This window comes from Trichomycterus rosablanca, chromosome 10, assembly GCF_030014385.1.
Source record: "Trichomycterus rosablanca isolate fTriRos1 chromosome 10, fTriRos1.hap1, whole genome shotgun sequence".
Classification (NCBI taxonomy): Eukaryota; Metazoa; Chordata; class Actinopteri; order Siluriformes; family Trichomycteridae; genus Trichomycterus; species Trichomycterus rosablanca.
The window spans coordinates 30,765,747-30,786,281 of NC_085997.1; the positions used below are offsets into that span (position 1 = coordinate 30,765,747).

At 42.4% G+C, this 20,535-nt stretch overlaps 1 protein-coding gene across 1 annotated transcript; it reads left to right on the forward strand.

The window, feature by feature from the left end:
• Positions 1-141: 141 nt before the first annotated feature.
• On the forward strand, positions 142-20,458 carry tnrc6ba (trinucleotide repeat containing adaptor 6Ba). Its single transcript, XM_063003145.1, has 22 exons — positions 142-597; positions 3,414-3,501; positions 3,677-3,698; positions 3,917-4,249; positions 5,408-8,113; positions 8,196-8,348; positions 8,435-8,604; positions 9,180-9,248; positions 9,350-9,556; positions 9,703-9,825; positions 10,096-10,215; positions 10,545-10,688; positions 10,851-10,964; positions 12,048-12,237; positions 12,855-13,016; positions 13,099-13,260; positions 14,360-14,500; positions 14,618-14,710; positions 15,183-15,392; positions 15,588-15,658; positions 16,384-16,523; positions 18,263-20,458. Exons 2-22 carry the CDS (start codon positions 3,445-3,447, stop codon positions 18,795-18,797), a joined length of 5,922 nt encoding a protein of 1,973 aa, XP_062859215.1. The 5' UTR covers positions 142-597; positions 3,414-3,444; the 3' UTR covers positions 18,798-20,458.
• The last annotated feature ends 77 nt before the right edge of the window (positions 20,459-20,535 follow it).

A 20,535-nucleotide genomic window follows, 5' to 3' on the forward strand; every position in this document is an offset into this window, starting at 1 on the left:
TATATATGGCCCAGTGATCCCATCTCAGGATGAGATTTAAGAAGAAATCCATTTGCAAATGAAACTAAGAGCTGAAGCCGCTTTTACAACTATTTCATCGACTGCTGTAACTGTGACGTCAGTGTTTGGCTGCAGCAGGTATGTAGACGAGTGTGAATCATTAGCGATACAGTTGAGCGCTGGATAAGCTCAGAATTGGTGAATAAAAACAGAAGTTTGGATCATTCTCGGATCGCCGTGGACCTGCGTGTAGACTTTTAATACTGAAGGTCAAAATTTTCCTTTTGCTAACCCCCCCTTCCGTCAGAAAGCTGCTCTCACACACAGTTCATACCGAGCAGTAAAATGGCCGACCGTCAACCGACTGACTTTTCAGCGCTTTAAAACCAGTTTGCTTTTTTCCGTTTACATTCTCGTGTTGCATGGTTACAAACAGCACTGTGGAGGACGAGCTTCTACTATTAGCTACACAAGCGTGGACTTTTAATGGCGTGGGTTGAATTTCAAGTCAACTCGAATGCCTCAAATTTTACAATTTCGCACTGAAGCACTTTAGCAGTGGCTAGCTTTTTAGCTGCAGTTCATGTAATTCCTGGGGTAAGTGGATAGTTTTAGCCTTTTATTTACTTGCATGTTGTTTATTGTAACATGTGCATTTGAAATAGCAAAGATTCACGTTGAATTAAATGCAATGAGGAGTGTTTACTTTTCGACGACTGGAGACTGGGTTTGCCTAGATAACGTTAGCCGAGCGTTTGTCAGCTACAAGCTAATGCAAGCTACTGTGTTTTTCCAGCTTCGGTGGTTTAGAGCTGCTCAGCTCTGAATGCAGAATGGAGCCATGTTTATATCATTAGCATATACGCCGTGTGCTGTTTCTTTTTGACGATAACGTGTTGGACTGAGGTGTTTGTTTGACAGCGTACTGTAAATATTTGGCTAACTGGCTAACTTAGCAGGTTAGCCGCAGCGCTGTATTTATATCGGATAGATTGCTAGTTTGCTAGCTAGCTAGCTAGCTGCTTGAGTCGAGTTGTCATCCGGTACAGCTTGCTCAGCCCGGGTGCCTCATTTGCTTTTTACTTTCTGCTGTAAATGATTCCTTGTTTACTAGGCCTCGAGTGGATTAGCTGCTGTAGCCAAATATGCCCACCCTGCTGGTAACACAACACTGGGCATGTTTCGCTTCCTTATGGAAATTGGCCTACCAAGCCCACTGGAGTAATGGTTCTAATGGTTTCCAGTATTTTACACATTCTAATACAGTTTGAACATTTTCAGTGTAGGGTTGAAGTCTCACTTGTCAATATTTCATTGTTCTTACTACTGTAAGCAATGTGAATCTATGTAAAAAAACCAAAAAAAAAACACTATACAAATTATAGACACAATAATTATATGTTTTTTATATCTGCACTCATCTAAAGCAAACTTGAAGCATGTGCTTTTTAAAACAGTAAAACATTTGTTGAACTTTGTGCAATACCAGTCGGCGCAATATCTGTTAACTTCTGTAAAACACTGTTATTTTTTTGTAATTTTTATATTTCTTGCATTTCTATTCTTTTAATATATGTATGCACACTTCCATATCTCTTTATCTCTTTAAGTTCTCTTTAATGATGCAAATTTCCCCCTGTGGGATAATAAAAGGCTACATTATCTCTTAAGATTAAACCATCATCAGAATAAGAAAACTGCACCTAAAAGTCTGGCTGGATTGTTTACATTTTTTCTAACAGTCTCATTATGTTGACATGCGCCCAAGAGCTTTTCGCTATATCTAAATTTTTACTGTTCACAAATCAAAACATGGCAGACTTCCTGGCTAAATAGCTAACTTTACTATGGTTAGGTGACAATTCGGTCTGTTGCTGTAGTTCACCTTGTAACCAACAGAGCCCGATTGATCCCGGCAAACCTTAACAGAATTATTGCATCTTGGTGGAATATTTTCCAACTTTATCTACAGAATATTTCTGTTCATTGCGAAATAATGTTTAGGTTTGGGCAAACAATATGGGCTGAATACAAAATTATTATTAAGTGCCTTCAAACTGATTCTGACCGTATTTATTTGTAATGTGTGGATTTAGGCTTCGTAATGGCTTGTTCTTTATTCCTCTACACTGTCGTAAAAAGTATTTCATAATGTTGTTTAATGAACAAAAAATGTTCCCTAAATACATTCCTAAATAGCACATCACATGATACATGTCAGATTTATTCTTATTTTTATTTAAAGTGGTAATTCTGAGGCGTCAAGAATTAAAAAAAGGAAACAAACATGTAATGCTATCTAATATAAAATAAATGTTCAACATCCAAACCAATATTACAAACTCACCAAAAAACAACGAAAACATCTTATGGTTACCCTGCATTTCTAAGACGAGGGGACTATATGTTTAGTTGCCGTGCCTCTAGGTAAATCCCTTTTCTATTGTGTTGTGGTCACTTAGTTTTTTTGGTTGCTCCTGTATTTTTTAGACATATTGCTTATGAGGACGTTCTGAAAAAAGTGCCAACTATATGTCAAACTTGTTTAAATAATTTACTTTGTTTTCTATTTTTCAAAATCCCAGCTACCATTTTTTTTTACCTGAATTAGGCTTACTAGTATTAACATGCAATTTTGCAAGCCATTCTTAAAATATATTATGGGTATTATCCAGTGTCTACTTTTGTAAATTCATTATTACCCTGAGTAATTAAGTAGACACAAATGTTCCTTATTTGTCTGAACATTTTGCTTTAAAACTGGTATAGCTTTACTTAACTAATTGCTTGACTGTATGATGTGGTTTTGTAAGCAAACTTTTAGCAAAATAAAATGGTATGATACAAACTGTGTATTGTAAAAATGTTACTTATTGAAACGTGACATTGTCATTTAGCTGTTACCCCATTAAAAAAGGTCAATGATCCTAAACGTACTTGTCGTACTTTCCGCACTCCATGGAAAAAAGTTACAATGTACACTACATGGACAGAAGCACGTGGCCTACGTCTCCAAACGTTGGTGCCTTATCTTACAAGTGACCATTTAACTAAATAGACACAAATTCCCACAAACACAGAAGTGGAGTGGAGTGGACGCCTTCATAGCTGACGGGAGGGCTTAATGCCCATGGTTTTGGAATGGGATGTCCATCAGTCTCATGGTGTCACAACATTTTGGTCAAACTCTATCGATTTAACACTTTTATTTATGTATATACACACAATTAACAGCATTTGGCTTCTTACTGTAATTGGCAGTAATTTCTGTTAACCACATATTGTAGACTGAAAGAGCAACAGTTCTGTACAGAAAACCAGTAAAGAAAATGTAAATGTGGTATTAAACTGTTAGTATTATTACCAACACTTGTATAATGAAAACTACAAATAAAATTCTTTTATTTTACCAGAAAGGAGAATCTGGAAAGGGAACAGCAGTTCATGGAAGACAAGAAAAGGAAAAAGGAAGATAAAAGGAAAAGGGAAACCTTACAGAAGGTAAAAACGCCGATTTGTACTTCTGACGTGTTATACCATTTTAAAGTTTTAGGTTAAGTGGTGGTACTTGTTTGTTACAGAAATTAGATATGTACATGTCTGTACTGTTTGTTGGTTTGGTTTATGACTGTGTTACTAATATATGTGGTTAACTTTATTCTTTTTTGCATTTTAGGTGGTTGAGCAAAAAAACAAAGGTAATTTGTTATAGTATACTTAATTTTTTTGTTTGTTTTGCACAGCTGAAACTCTGTAGCATTACTTTGCACACATTCTTGTTTTAGCTTTTGATTTACTGTGACTTTTACAATAAATAGTTTGCTTGTTGCACTTCATTTGTCAATTTTTTAAATTTTATTTGTCAAATCTTGCATTTGGAGTATCTTAATTGTTTGACTTTCTTTTCTCATGACAGTGCCCGAACTGACCAAGCCTCCATCTTCCCAGTCTCCTGCCACCCCCAGCTCGGTATCCCCCAGCCCTGGCCCTGTCCCTAACACAACCACCTCCATTGCCACCCCGCCTGCTGGCGCCCCCCCTCAGGGCGGGAATAATGCTAAGCGGTCGGCGGTGGCCAACGGACAGCCCTCCCCCAGCACCCAGGCCCCACAGCGCTACATGTCTCGTGAAGTGCCCCCTCGATTTAAAGTGCTACTGAAGAGGGGCCAACCACCATTGTCCTCCATGCTGCTGGGGGGAGGCAACAGTGGGGGAGATAGCCCCAATGCAACAGTGACTGCTGCCTCAGGTGAATGCTATATAATATCAAGGGAAATAAGCTAGGTTACAGTGATCTGTGGCTTGATTTGGTTAGTCAGGGCACACAGGTGTTATTGTGTATTTGAGCTTGAAATGAGACAAGTGTGCAACAAACAAATCAGTTTCTTGCACCTGTGATTAGCAGTTATGCAACAACAAAAAATATTTTAGCAAATCATTTTTCAAAACTAATTACGGTGAACAAAACTTTGTCTAAAGCAAAAAATATCTAGGTTTGACCAGAGCAAAGGACATCACTTAAATGTTGAATAAACATGATGCTTTATAAAATTCTGTAGGCAAACAAGTAATTTTCCAGTATTTTTTGAATTTTTTTATTTAGATTGTGGTTTAACTGTGCAGACTTTATACTGGCATGCTTTATACTATGCTAATGTGTCGCCCACAAAATAGCATCAATAAAGTAATGGGTGCTAGACCTACAACGCAGAGACCTAGGTTAGAGGGAATGCTGGCACACAGAGATGTCTTCTGTCTTTTTGAAGTGCCTGCATTAAAAGCAAACTGATTAATAATGATAATTAATTTTGAGCACGTTTTAATCATGTCGATTTGATCACACATTAACATTGTATCATGATGAAGCCTAACTTTCTAATACCTGGTTTCACTGTGTAACTCTAATCAGTAAAATTGTAAGAATCTTCAAGTGTCACACTGCTCTTAAAAAGAAGATTACTGAGCATTTGAATAGGCTTACTTTTCCAAATTGTGTTCGGATGCATACAGGGACATAAAGCCTTATAATTGGCTTATTTTTGGCTCGTAGTTGTATTTCTGTCCCCACTCTTTCAAGTTAACTTATGTGCTTCACACAGAAACTCTTGATGTCTTGTCCTGTATGGTTTATAAAGTAGTATTGCAGCCATATTTTGTTATAACTACAGCATGTTACTTAGCAAAAGTAATTGTGTTAGTAGATTTCTTTTTTATTTCATTTATCCAATACATATTTTGTAAAAGTTTATATAATATATACTCTGTTATACTCTGTTACCCTTATTCATTCTCAGATACAGATTTAAAAAACAAAAACCCAAGAAAACCTTTATAACTTAGAGTATGAAAGTGTTCTAAAGAGTTTTAAGTTATTCTACTTACTTTATTTATTTATTTATTTTAACAGATTCCAACCTCGGCTCTGCAGGTCAAGCAACTCCCTCTCTGCCCCACACATCATCCTCCTCATCAATCGCTGCTTCTTCTACTACTTCTTCAAATTATGCAAATTCCATGTGGGGGGCAAGCTCTGGTAGCCAGCCCCTCTCTCAGGGCAGGGAGAAGGTAATAGTTGATGGGTCAGACCTGGAGGAATGGCCAAGTATTGCTGCTGGGGACATAGCCAGATCAGGAGATAAAGCCGTTACTGGAGGTGCAGATGGCAATGTATTGCCGAACTGTAGTGCCTCATGGGGTGACAGGCATCTCCAGCAGCCACAGGTTTTAGGAGGAGCAAATGAAGGCAGGAAAGGTGTCAGTTCTGATAGCCCGCCCCCACCCACACCCTCCAGTTCAACCAATGAATGTATGCAGCCTAGTAGTGTTGTTTGGGGGTCCCAGGGAGGAAATGCAGTAGCAACTGGGTCATTGCCCTCTATATCCAAAGCCTCCATTCTACCAGGGACTGATTCCCCAATTGGTGTCAACTGTGGGTTTCCAGGTGCCAACTTTAACCCTAATGCCAACCCCTCTGCCTGGCCAGCCCTGGTACCAGATAGGGCTGGAGCAGGTGCAACAGAGGGTGGCCCCACATCTCTCCAAAGCTCTACGTCATTGTCTGCCAACAACTCTATTTCTGTGAATCAAGCCTCTCATCAGCAACAACGTCACCAAATGCAATACAGAGACATGGAGTCATCCTCTAGAGAGTGGGGTGGTACAGCACTGGAACCAGGAGCAGGACCAAAAAACACAGCAACAACGGAAGGGGGTGATGGGGACTGTGGAAGTACAGGGGGAGAGGATCTTTCTGCCTCTTCTTCCTCTTCCACCTCTTTATCTACTTGGAGAGCTCAGCCTTTTCCTGCAAATTCCAAAACGGGTGCCTCAAGAACTGATGCCTGGGAGGGTGGAGCTGGGGGTAGCTCTGGCTCTGAGTTGGCAAACTCATGGGGGTTAAGCGGGCAAGATGACAGAAGAGGCCCTGTGGGTGGAAGTTCATGGGGCACTGGATCTCAGGGAGCATGGAACGGGGGACTTGGGGACTGGGGTAGTTCAAGTGGTGTTAGCAATCCAGCAGGGGGAAATGGAGATGGCTCAAGCAGTAACAGCAGCACCAGTGGTGGAAGTGTTGGAAACCCCTCAGTTGCTTCCGCCACACCTTCAACTATGACAAGAGCTTGGGACAATCAGAAAGGAACCGGAGATGGCGGGACAGGAGACTCCACTGAGTGGGGAGGCCAAGGAAACAGAGGTGGAGGAGGCACCTCATCCTCTAGTGGAGGTGGTAACTCAAGAAGTGGCAATCAGCACCAAGGCCACCACCGCCCTCATCAGACTCCCAATCCTGAAGTGGCCTTACAAAATCTTCTTAACCGGCCTGACCTGGACCCTAGAGTTCTGTCCAACACTGGATGGGGACAGACGCAAATTCGACAGAATGTGGCGTGGGACTTGGAAAGAGATGGAGGATCAGCAGGCACAACTAGATCTACTGCAATTAATGCAAGCAATGTGCCACCATATTCTAGCTCTGCTGGTGCACCAAACACTGCCCCATCGTCTTTGTCTCAGAATGCCAACTTGAGCTCAAACTCTGTTCTTGGTCCTCCAACTAGTGAAGGATGGGATAACAGCAGTAGCAGCAGTGGTTCCTCTTTGCCCAATCGGGGACCGGAACCTCCTGGGGGCAGTATACAAAACCCTGGTGGAAATGGAGCAGGGCACTTAGGTGGACAGAGCCAACCTTCAGGGGGCTGGGGAGAGTCAAGTCCATCTGAGGGCAAGGAAAAAGGTTGGGGCAGTGAGGGACAAGAATGGAGAGATCACAGTGCAGGAGGTGGATCAGGTGGATGGGGTGATTTTCAACAACAGGGTACTCAAGTAGGAGGCGGTGGAGAATGGGGAAGTAGTCAGGAGGATAAAGGCGCTGGAGGTTGGAAAGAAAGGGGGAGGGGGGATGTTGGAAACCGGGGCCAGAGGAGTGGTAGTGAATGGGGAGAACGGGAAACCAAAGCAAACAGTGGTGGGTGGGGTGATGGAAAGGATAGCGGAGGTACACGTGGAGCAACTGAAGTAGATACATGGAGCAGCTGGGATGATGCAACACCAAGAAAAACTTGGGGAACCGGAAGTACAGAGACAGCGGGAGTTGGGGGTGGGAGCGACCTGGGTAGCAAAACTCAGTCGGGTTGGGGTGGGAATGTACACCCTTCACAAATGCCAAACAGCCAATCGGCCTCTTTGAAAGGTCAGGCACAACAGCAGCAACAATCACAGTCCCAGCAGTCACAGTCACTGGATTCCGGGGTTGTTCAAGGGGGTTGGGGAAGGCAAGGGGGACCTTCAGCCCCAAGCCAAAGTTCAGGATGGACATCAGGGCCTATTCCCCAAATTTCCAGTGACCCTGCGAGCAGTTCAGAGCCAAGTGGCTGGGAGGAACCTTCTCCACAGTCTATTAGTCGGAAAAAAGAAATAGATGATGGAACATCTGCCTGGGGTGATCCCAATAACTACAATTTTGTAAATTATTGGGACAAAAACAACAGCCCATCTGGACAGGCGCAACCGCCTCAGCAGCAGGGGCCTCCGTCTCTGGCAGCAAGAGTGCCCACTAGTCTTGGAAACAGAGACACTAACCCTACAGTTTCTTCCAACAAGGGTCCAACAATGGGTAAGAGACTTTTACGATTCCCTATATAACTTTAAAAGGTAATGACAGTCTGTGTTGTATCTAATGCCATTTTGATCGTTAGCTCCATCTGGATGGGGAAGGAGCAGCTCTCCCTCAAGTCCATGTGTGGATAATGGCACTGCAGCTTGGGGCAAATCTGCTGAAGCATCGACTAGCTGGAGTGATCAGGATAACACTGGAAATGCCCCAGGTTGGGGAAATCCTCCCAAGTCTGGTATGAAGCCTACACCCTTAAGCTTTTTAGTGCATGTGAATAAATGAGTATGAATTAAAACTTCAAATGCTTGTTTGTATTTCCAGGTTCCAAGACTATGCAAGAAGGCTGGGGTGAGAGAGAGGGCTCTGTCAGTGCCTCGCGTCATTCCAGCTGGGAGGATGAGGATGAGGGAGGTGGTGTATGGAACAGCACTGGATCTCAAGGCAGCAGCTCGTCCTACAACTCTGGGGGCTGGGGAGGCAAAAAGGTTAAGGTGTGCAATAAATAATGTCCAAAGTTGTTAGACAGTGCAATTAATAGGGCTGTAGGTTAGTTAGGTAGGTAAGTTAGTGTCATTTATACTCTAAGAAAAAAACTGTTCAATGATTTGATGAGCTATATTCTGTTGCTTGGCTGTCTAACTCGATTTATAAATGTTTACAGCTTTTTAACAGAATAACTGACTGAACGATCTAAACAGAGGTTTGGCTTTTTGACTGGACTGACACTAAAAACCAAATGTGTGTGTGTGTTTCTTTGCTTTAGCTATAGTGTAAAAGCTTAAATAATAAGAGTAGAGTAATTGAGTGAGCTAAAGTATACTGATCTTTTGTCATTGATCTCTATGGTTCCATTCAGCATGCTAATTCGCACACCTTTGCTAGTGTGTGCTACACACTGTACTGTTTCTACTCGTATAAAGAGACTGTGTTTCAAGTTGTGCCAAGGGTCTTCCCCTAAACAAATGCAGACAGAGAGCTATCCACCTGGAAAGATGCAAAAGTTTTGGCACAATGCAGGCCAGGCACAAAAAAGCCAGAATCACAATGTTTTGTCTTTTTTCTATAGGGCCCAATAAAAAGTGGAGACTCTTGGATGAACCCTATGACTAGACAGTTTTCAAACATGGGGCTTCTTGTAAGTATTGCCTGTGTTGATGGTACTCACATAACATGTATTAATATATGCTATAATCTGGAATACCATTTTAATTTTAATGTGGTCGGGGTGTTGCACAGGGAGAGGACCCCAGTGGACGCCCATTGGATCTGGCCCCTGGCCCTCCTCAGGATAAAAAGATGGATGGAGATAAACGAGGTATGGGTTTAAGTGACTACAATGGAGAGATGCGCAAAGGAGGGCGTGGAGGGGCAGGAGGAGTAGTCTTCCGTTCACCTGGTTCCAAAGAGGTGGGGCCTGGTGAGACTGGGCCTTACTACGACAAGGTAATTAATGCCACTATTGGTGTTCTTTGTATCCTTGTGTTTTTTTATTTTTCCTATTTTCACTACCTCTCCCTCTCTTTCACACCTGTTTCCTCTTTATCAAACACTTTGTTTGGCCCAATCTGCTTTGCTCTTACTGTGATCAGCAGACCTTGCCTTTCACCAATCAGGATGGGTGCCTTGGGGAGGAGGGGCCTTGTTCTCCATATTCTCCGTCCACTGTCTTCAAGCCCTCTCCCCTCTACAACCACCCCAATCCCCCTAGACAAGTAAGGCTGTGCCACTGTATCTTACTTTGCCCATTTCAGTCCCACTGCATCACCCATGGACAGTTACCTTTCAGTTTTTGCGTCCATCCAAAAATCCATCATTTTTCTAATTCTAAATGTAAATATCACCCCCAAATTACCCTTTTGTTCTCTTTCCTTCTAAAATTATTTCTCTCTGGTAGTAAGATCTTGCATACCTGTAGTCTTTTTACTTTCAGGACATTGATTCTGCCTAAATTGACACTTATGTCACACATTCTCTTTCTGCAGACGGGTGGTCATATGTTTGGGAGTGGTGGAGGAATGGCGCAGCCCAGGCACCAGCCAGGGATGCCACCTATAAACCCAACTGTGCGAGCGCAAGTGCCTCATCAGTTCCTGTCACCTCAGGTACAGTACTTTGCTAGTTTTATTTTTAATTCCAATTGATAGTGTTTGGTCTGTTTATAACACAAACAAGAGGGGAACAGCATCTCACTTCGCCTGTAGCTCAGTGAGGTAAAAGTGGTGAATCTTTTCATATTATTTAAAGCAATACACTAAGCTTTTCAGACCATGCATTGCTAGTCCAGACAGCAAAGGACAGACAGCAATTATATTGAATTTATGTGCCAGTGAATCTGTATGACCTCGAGTCTTTCATATGCTGGCAGATAAGCTGATGATAACCCAAAAAGTGCATGCCAGCGTTTGTAAAAACATTTGATCCATTCCTCCAGGTGCCAGGCTCTGTGCTGAAGCAGATGCCTCCTCCAAGCGGAGGCGTTGGAGCGGTGGGTGGAGGACTATTCCCCCCTCAGCTGTCCCCACAGCACATCGCCATGCTCAGCAACATTTACCCCCCTCACATCCAGTTTCAGCTGGTAAGTTGAATGCATTGTATTTATTGGACTGTATAATGTAAGATGAAATCATTTGGTCTTCATTTTTTTTGTGCAGTTACTGCAAATGCTGTGAAAATATGGATGTATTATCAGAAGGCTTTGTGGCTTGTGGTTATTTCATTCTGAGTTTCTCCATCGCAGGCTTGTCAGCTGCTTCTGCAGCAGCAACCTCAGCAGCAGCAGCAACCTCAGCATCTCCTTCAAAACCAGCGCAAGTTCCCTCAGAATGTGCGTCAGCAAGCAGACCCTCAGCAGGTACAGACCACACAGTTGTGACCCTGTGACCATCATTGTATACACCACTGCAAAGCTTTGCTGACATGCAATATAAGTAGCTTTATAACTGTTGGTCAGTAGCACAGGGCCATTCAGAGGGACAGGCTCTGCCCCATTTTAAACTGGTTCTTCTCTTTACAGAGCTTCTTTTGTTTGTGTTCTTTTGTTTATAAGCTTGTTATCAAGGACGATCTATGGGCAGTCCAGAACGGACAAAAGCATGTGGACATGTGGAGTTTAAAAAAAAAACCTAAGGACATACTGCAAAAGTAGTGATGCCTAAAATTGAAAAATGCGGGGAGCAGGAAAGCCTGGCTTTTAAATAAAGCACACGTTTAAAGCTGTACTGTTATGTTCAAACAGTCAGAATAATTAAATCCAAGAACTTAAAGAATACGTTATGTTGCTATATTTACTTTTTTTTTTTATTAGGGTTTTAATGTCATGAGTTACACTTTGAATCCTTTCGTGACAGAACAGGTATTTACAGATTACACATGATTCATCAACATGAGTTTTGTATCTTCACTTCACCTAACTGACATGTCTTGGGATTGTGTGAGGAAATCGGAGCTCCCAGAGGAAATGACCCAGATCACTTTACCTGGGAATCGAACCCAGGACCCTCCTGCTGCGAGAAAAATTTGCTACAGTATATGAACTATTTAGCTAGTAGATGTAAATGACAACGTGGCTTCAGCTGGGGGTGAGCAGAGGGCTGTGAGTGGGGAACTGTCTCAACCTTGTCATTAGTAAAGAACTCATTTAGCCATGATATTTTGAAACAAATTCACTCTTTTCTGCTGTGTTTCTTCACTAAAACAGCAAAATCAGTAGCATGTAGAATTTTGCCCACATAACCTGGTTAACACTATCTGGCCCTGCTTGTTATAATGATATAACTGCTTGTCAGTGAGTTTTGAGTTTTTTGAATGCCAGTCAGAAAGCGTTGAGCTCTCATCTTATTATGTTCTATCCACATTTATATAGTACATAGTCTTAATTTTTGTTTATGTGATATTTACTGCTGCACATTAGATTTTTGTGCTTTTTGTTTGACAGCTTGCCAGAATCATGGCTGTTCTCCAGCAACAAAGACAGCAACAGGTGGGCAGTGCAGGCGGAAGCTCCAAACTGTCCCCATCTCACCTCAGTAGTGGCCCAAAAACACAGATGTCAGACTCGCTTTCCCACCCTGGTCTGGGAGGCTCAGTGGCAGACCTGCATCAGAAATCATCAGCTGCATATTCAGGTGAGTGCTTGCTTTGCAAAATGTAAATAGGTGAGTGCTTATTTTACAAAAAATGTGAAATAAGCATTTTGATAAAAGATAATGGTAATTAGTGTAAAGTTACAGATCATGGTAATTAGTGTAAAGCTACAGATAATGCCTGCTCTGCTACATCTTCATCCAAAGCATTTAGCAGGCGCCTTTATCCAAAGCAATTTTTAATTGTAGCCAATTACAAGCAACTATGATTTAAGGGTCTTGATCAGGGGCCTAATAGTGGCAGGGATTGAACCAACAACCTTCCGATTACTAGTCCAATATCTTAGCCACTGAGCCCCCTCTTCCATGTAAAACCATACATAGGCTTCTTTTTTTTTACATTTAACTGCATTCCTACTGTTTTAAATAAATGTCCATGCTGTACAAACGTTATTTAATAATATCTTGATTGTTTAGTTTTGACATGCAGAGTTTGTATGAAGTTAAAACCTCACTTACACATGCAAGTTGCTTAGGCACATTAAGTGTGTCAGTTGTTAAGTAACAGCAATTGCTATTATTACAACTGGATCACCTCTTTAGGTGCTTTAGCTTTACCATGATCTTAGTTTCATAATCACCTATATTCTTAATTCTAGGGTTTGGTTCCAGTGTAAATCTGCCTGGTCTTGAATTAGGGTCCATGCCTGGTGGTCCAGGTGTTCTTAAAGAAGGTGGAGGACAGCAGTCCCGCTTTAAGTGGATAATGGAGGGTCACTCGCCAGCACCCTCTTCTCCCGACGATGCACTTCACAAGAATGGTAGGTTTAGAGGCTCTTGTACTGCGTTGACAAACAAGTGTTTTAACCACCTTGACACTATATTTTATGCTCGGCTTTTTAGGTCCCATTGCTGCTCCTTTGAAAAGAGGAGGCTCTCCGTACTCTCAGTATGATATATTGGGGAATGAAGGTTTGGGTGGGCCTCTTCATGGGTCCTCAGACAGCTGGCAAAGTCCTGGAAACAAGATTGGAACCAAGACCGGCACATCCAGCTGGCCTCCAGGTAAACGTCATGATGTCAGGATGTTGTGGTGCATAGCTGCCTAGTATGTACCAGTGCTTGTACCAGGGGGCAATGTCTGAACAAAATTTGATGTCTGGTCGCAAACTCTCAGTTTTTTCTATCCATGGGACTGAAATTAAGCGTGGCTACACCCACACAGTTCCTGAAACCCACTTCAGTACCAGATGAGTTTAATCCATGATGCACACAAAACATCTCAAATCTAAGTGAACTAGCCAAGTTTTGAAACAATTTGGAAATGGATCTGCTCTTGTATTCAGTTCTTTTAGAGTTTATTTTTAATGCTACAGTGCATTCGTAGATTTTACGAACGATAATGTTTACTTCATAGTTCTCATCTGCAAGACACTAATTTACTTAACTAACATATTAAGTGATGGTTAAGTGCACATATTAGATATATTATCATTTATTTGTATGTTTTGCCAATGCTTTATCCTGATCAGGGTCACAGTGGATCTGTTTTTTTTTTTTTTTTTCCTGTATCAGTTTTCCTTAATGCAGTAACACACTCCAGACAGGACGCCAGTCCATCGCAGGTCCACGTCCCCAGAGACATAGCCAATTATGTCTGTGTACAGACACCCGACCGCCCACTAGCGCCGCTGGGAATTCGAATCCTGGATCCCAGCGGCAGTGGGATAGTGTAATTTACCACTGCGCCACCTGTGCGCCTGTTCAGTACAGTATTGTGTAATTTTGAATGGCATATACAATTTAAACAAAGACTCCCTCACTGAGTCTTTGTTTCTACTCACCTTCAAACCAACATCTGCCAACAGATCTACAGATCTTATTAATCCTGACATGTTCTGGTATAGGTATAGTATTAGCAGTGTAATTTGTATGAAGTATTTTTTTAAATTTTAAAAGCTTTTTAGCTAGCCCATCACTGCTAAGTATCAGGTTTAAACTTTAGCGGTGCTATCGGATGGGGCATAGAGTAGGGTCTGAGTAGTGTCTGCTGGTGCCTTGTCAGGGGTATTCCTGCCATGCTCCCAGTGTTTCCCTTGTGGAAATGGGAAAATGAAATGGGAAAAAAAAAAAAATAATATTTTATTGTGCTTTCTTTGTGTAGAATTCCAGCCGGGAGTGCCTTGGAAAGGGATACAGAATGTTGACCCTGAATCGGATCCTTACATGACACCTGGTAGTATGCTAGGTTCATCTACAGTGTCAAGCCTCAACGATGAGCACCAGTTGCTTAGAGATAACACAGGTACCTAGATCCAAATCAGAATCATGTTTTTCGTCATATAAATGTAGTAGGAGTCTAGGAGTGTGTACTTTTAAATCTAGTATACTAGATTTCAATTGTCTTTTTCCCTTCCCACAGAATCGAACCCCTCCCTAAACACCTTGCTGCCTTCACCTGGTGCCTGGCCCTACAGTGCCTCAGACAACTCCCTTACCAATGCACACAACCCAGGTTAGTGCAAGAGACTTCCTGATTCAGAGAATTGTGTCTAATCCTGTGTAGACTAGTGGAACGGTTTCTAATATATTTCACCATCCGTTTTTAGTCTTACACTTTTTTCCACCGCTGTATACATAGATTTGTACACTTTACTTGGTGGGTGGCATGGTTTCCTTACAGCCAGAAGGTCCTGGGTTTAATTCCAAGATAGTGTTCTAGGTTCTTTCTGTTTGAAATTTACATGTTCTCCTCATGACTGTGTGGGTTTCCTCCCACAATCCAAAGACATAAAGGTTAGGTGAAATGGAGATACAAAATTGTCTGTGACTGTTTGACATTAAACTTGAACTGTTGAATCATAGGTAACCTGTAACTACCTGTCCTGTCATTAATGTAATCAAAGTGTGAAACTTGATGTTAAAATCCTCAGAAATAAATTATACAATAATACAAGCATCTTTTGTATCCTGTCCTGTACCCACAGCTAAGTACTCAGAGTACAAGCCAAGCTGGCCCCCTGAGCCTATTGGACACAACAAGCCTTGGAAGACCAATCGCAACACATCCCAGCTGCCACGACCTCCTCCTGGACTGACCAATCAGAAGCAGTCCTCCCCTTCCCCGTGGGCGGGAGGAGGGCCACGGTTGGGGAGGGGTTGGAGTGGCTCTGCAGGCAGCCAAGATAGCAGATATGGTAATGTCAGAATGTCTCAACCTCTGAAGCACATAAATCACAGGATCCAGCAGTCTGTTTTTAAATGTCATGGTTATAATGTATTTCATTAGCATATTAGTCACACCCCCTTTAATATTGAAGCTAGTTGTATTCCACCCTTATTTTGTCTGATTAAGCTTTTATTTATGGGATCTGTGTTGGGCTGTTTCATAGGCTCAGCATGGAGCGATGGTGGCGCCTCAAGAGGGAGTTGTTGGCTGTTGCTGAATAATCTTACACCGCAGGTATGCTCATAATCAGAAATAGATTTGGCTATTTGAATGTTTCATAAATGCTTTCAATTCCCACGTTCGATATCTCTGTTATGTATTTATTCTTTGTCAAACCCTGGTTTTATGAGTTTGGTAAGGAGGAGTGGTCTTAGTGGCACATGAATTGGAAAGTTAATTGCAAATCAGGTATTCTCATCCAATATCAGTGCCCGACTTTAAAATGTTTTTGACTTAATAAGCAGAAATTCTCAAAGACAAACTGAAAATCTTGTGAAAAGCCTTCTCAGAATGGTGGAGGCACATTTTTGAAAAGGATGGACAGGTGGTCAGGTGTCCACATACTTTTGACCATGTTTTTAGATTTACATTCTTCATTTATTGATCTGAATCTAACATCTGTTGGATGCCTTTTTTGTGACACGTTTTCTCTGTTAGAATTGTTTTATGGGGGTGTAGTTGCACCTGTCACAGTTATGTTGTTGTCTAATGGTGATTAATTACTTGTTAGCATTGACGACCTAATCTTGATTAACCATTAAATTCCTAAAGCCTATGTTTTTATACCAATGTATAGCTTATCTGAATTTGACATAAATAGTTGGGTGTTTGAATACTTTTGACTGACCATGACATACCTGTAGATGAGCCTCTGAATTACAAGTGCCCTGACAGAGAAACCCCCTTACCAACTAACCCCATTTCCCCTTACCTGATATTTTTAATCTGTTCCGTTTTAGATTGATGGTTCCACCCTGCGCACTATCTGTATGCAGCATGGTCCTCTGTTGACCTTTCACCTTGGTCTAACCCAGGGCAGTGCTCTGATCCGCTACAGTACTCGCCAAGAAGCCGCCAAAGCTCAGAGTGCCCTGCACATGTAAGTTTCTTTGATTTGACCTGTGTTCACACTTTCACACACACATACAGTGTATCACAAAAGTGAGTACACCCCTCACATTTCTGCAGATATTTAAGTATATCTTTTCATGGGACAACACTGACAAAATGACACTTTGACACAATGAAAAGTAGTCTGTGTGCAGCTTATATAACAGTGTACATTTATTCTTCCCTCAAAATAACTCAATATACAGCCATTAATGTCTAAACCACCGGCAACAAAAGTGAGTACACCCCTTAGTGAAAGTTCCTGAAGTGTCAATATTTTGTGTGGCCATCATTATTTCCCAGAACTGCCTTAACTCTCCTGGGCATGGAGTTTACCAGAGCTTCACAGGTTGCCACTGGAATGCTTTTCCACTCCTCCATGACGACATCACGGAGCTGGCGGATTTTCGAGACTTTGCGCTCCTCCACCTTCCGCTTGAGGATGCCCCAAAGATGTTCTATTGGGTTTAGGTCTGGAGACATGCTTGGCCAGTCCATCACTTTTACCCTCAGCCTCTTCAATAAAGCAGTGGTCGTCTTAGAGGTGTGTTTGGGGTCATTATCATGCTGGAACACTGCCCTGCGACCCAGTTTCCGGAGGGAGGGGATCATGCTCTGCTTCAGTATTTCACAGTACATATTGGAGTTCATGTGTCCCTCAATGAAATGTAACTCCCCAACACCTGCTGCACTCATGCAGCCCCAGACCATGGCATTCCCACCACCATGCTTGACTGTAGGCATGACACACTTATCTTTGTACTCCTCACCTGATTGCCGCCACACATGCTTGAGACCATCTGAACCAAACAAATTAATCTTGGTCTCATCAGACCATAGGACATGGTTCCAGTAATCCATGTCCTTTGTTGACATGTCTTCAGCAAACTGTTTGCGGGCTTTCTTGTGTAGAGACTTCAGAAGAGGCTTCCTTCTGGGGTGACAGCCATGCAGACCAATTTGATGTAGTGTGCGGCGTATGGTCTGAGCACTGACAGGCTGACCCCCCACCTTTTCAATCTCTGCAGCAATGCTGACAGCACTCCTGCGCCTATCTTTCAAAGACAGCAGTTGGATGTGACGCTGAGCACGTGCACTCAGCTTCTTTGGACGACCGACGCGAGGTCTGTTCTGAGTGGACCCTGCTCTTTTAAAACACTGGATGATCTTGGCCACTGTGCTGCAGATCAGTTTCAGGGTGTTGGCAATCTTCTTGTAGCCTTGGCCATCTTCATGTAGCGCAACAATTCGTCTTTTAAGATCCTCAGAGAGTTCTTTGCCATGAGGTGCCATGTTGGAACTTTCAGTGACCAGTATGAGAGAGTGTGAGAGCTGTACTACTAAATTGAACACACCTGCTCCCTATGCACACCTGAGACCTAGTAACACTAACGAGTCACATGACATTTTGGAGGGAAAATGACAGGCAGTGCTCAATTTGGACATTTAGGGGTGTAGTCTCTTAGGGGTGTACTCACTTTTGTTGCCGGTGGTTTAGACATTAATGGCTGTATATTGAGTTATTTTGAGGGAAGAATAAATGTACACTGTTATATAAGCTGCACACAGACTACTTTTCATTGTGTCAAAGTGTCATTTTGTCAGTGTTGTCCCATGAAAAGATATACTTAAATATCTGCAGAAATGTGAGAGGTGTACTCACTTTTGTGATACACTGTATATCCCCTTGTACTAATTCATGAACCTAACTCTGACCTTTCTCAACAGGTGCGTTCTGGGCAACACCACAATCCTGGCTGAGTTTGTAAGCGAGGAGGAGGTTGCTCGCTATTTTGCACATTCCCAGGGTGGAAGTACCAGTGGAGGTGGGATGCCAGGAGCAGCAGGGTCGTCAAATGTGGGCGCGGTGGGAACGGTGGGTGCTGGGAGCTCTGGAGAAAGGGAGCGGGCAGGAGGAGGAAACTCCACGGCAGGAAGTGGTGGCAACGTGGGTGCGGGTGCGCCCGCAGGTTCCAACTGGCAGAGTTTGGACGGTACGGGCAGCTCCCCAGACCCAGTCTCCGTCCAGACCCCTGGCCTAAATCTGTTCGCCCAGTGGAGCAACGGTGCCGGGGGAAGTGGAGCCGTCAGCAACGCGGCAAGCGTGGAGCCGGCCAGGCAAGGCCTTTGGGGGGCAATGCCAGCTGGGTATACCAGCAGCAGTCTATGGGGATCGCCAGCTCTGGAGGACCGACACCAGATGAGCAGCCCTGCGGCCCTGCTGCCTGGAGACCTGCTGGGTGGAGGCTCCGACTCTCTCTGACTGACAGATTAACAGAAATACATGAACACTCACACACATTAACAGCACATAGGTCATTATGACATGAGTAAGAAAAGCACCCAACCTTACATCCAAAATTAGATAAATGCCGGCATTTGTGTACCTGCAAACATAAAGCCTAGGTACGGAAATGTGCCGGTATTTTTTGTCAGTGGATAGCCACAGAACGCATTATGGATCATCAGAGAATCATTAGAAAATGTGTTTGCCAGCAAAACTAAAGAAAGTTTCCCCAAAACAAGCACTGGTTAAAATACATACTCCGCTATACTCTAATGCTGAGAATCACAAATAAGTACTAATAAAATGCATTATGGCATCGAAGACAACACTGGTAACAAATGTACACACACTGTTAAACACATCAGTTTTACGAAATCCGTGTTCCAAACCCTGCTCTCCATAATCCAATCTCCATTCTTAAATCTCAGGAGCATGAAGACACAGAGTGTGGAGCACGGCTAAGTATTGCAGTGCAAAACTGCTGACTGATCTACAAACGCACACACTTACACATACATCCCTCATACACCTTTTACCCTTAAATGAAGACTTTACAGCAAGACTTGAACAGAACAAAAAAAAAAAAAAAAAAGACTGACAGTTGGACTTAAACTCGACTGGATGAATCTGGAATCTTGAGTTTCTATCAGATCACACCTGCATACTGAGGCAGCACCACTCAGGCATGCACTGTAACAAAGAGAGAGAAGAAAAAAAAGGACAATTATATATGCATCATACAATGTTCTATGTGATGTTGAGCACTTGACATACAGGAAGATTCATAATGTTACAGCTCCTATTTACCGGCAGTCAAACACACTTTCTGGCCACGCTGTTCTGATGTCTGACTGTATTTTGTCTTTATTTGTTTTCAGTGTGGAACAGTGGAATCCAGAGATGTATCTCTCTTCCTTAATATGCTGACCTCGTTTTTCTGTTTGTTTGTTTGTTTGTTTGTTTGTTTTTTCCTACTCAATCAAGTTTGTTGTTCTGATGACTATGATCACTCTGATGTTATTAGCTGTGTAACGTGCCCATTTGGCCTATGTGTGCATGAGAGAAGTCCTTAACGGAGGAGATGATGTGGATCATTAGTGTGGCATCACTGAATGTGTGTCACAGAGAGATTAAGAAGTGTGGTGTGTTTGCTAATATATATGCTGGCTAGAGGAAGTGTGCGTGCGTGTGTGAGAGTGTGTGAGTGAGAGACAGCTTTCAGGTCTGTGCGCTGGATTAGTGTATGCTGATATGTCTGTACGCGTGAGTGTCGGCAGCAAGTTCAAGAACATTGGCACTAATGAATATTTCTTAAGTTGTGGTTTTAGCAGCCTTTTTGTTTTATATATTGTCTGAATTGCAATAATATTAAAGGAGAAAAAAAAGCTTTTTTAGAAGAAACAACCAACTGAAGGCATTCAAACAGACATGCCAAACCTATTGTACCAAGCTGAGCTGGATGGATGTTTTAGGAACACTTAAAAGTTACCAATTGTTTATTTTTGTTGTTGTGTACCATTTTAAATTAAGACAGGCTTTATCACTCCTGTTCAGGTTGTTTGTTTTCAGATTTTACAAAGAAAAGGACGTTAATTTAACAAAAGAACAAGTCAGTTAATAAAGGTTGAATTAAAGTTTTCCTCTTGTGTGCATGATTTTACTGATACTTATCAATCCTTATTGTCTTCAAAAATAAGAAAAATGCACCAGCTGA

What these genes read in the sequence shown, in the direction of transcription:
- tnrc6ba (XM_063003145.1), top strand. Translation starts at nt 3,445, where the DNA reads ATGGAAGACAAGAAAAGGAAAAAGGAAGATAAAAGGAAAAGGGAAACC. An exon ending in AAAGGGAAACCTTACAGAAG is followed by an intron (nt 3,502 to 3,676) that starts GTAAAAACGCCG and finishes TTTGCATTTTAG; the next exon opens with GTGGTTGAGCAAAAAAACAA. An exon ending in TACCAATGCACACAACCCAG is followed by an intron (nt 14,711 to 15,182) that starts GTTAGTGCAAGA and finishes CTGTACCCACAG; the next exon opens with CTAAGTACTCAGAGTACAAG.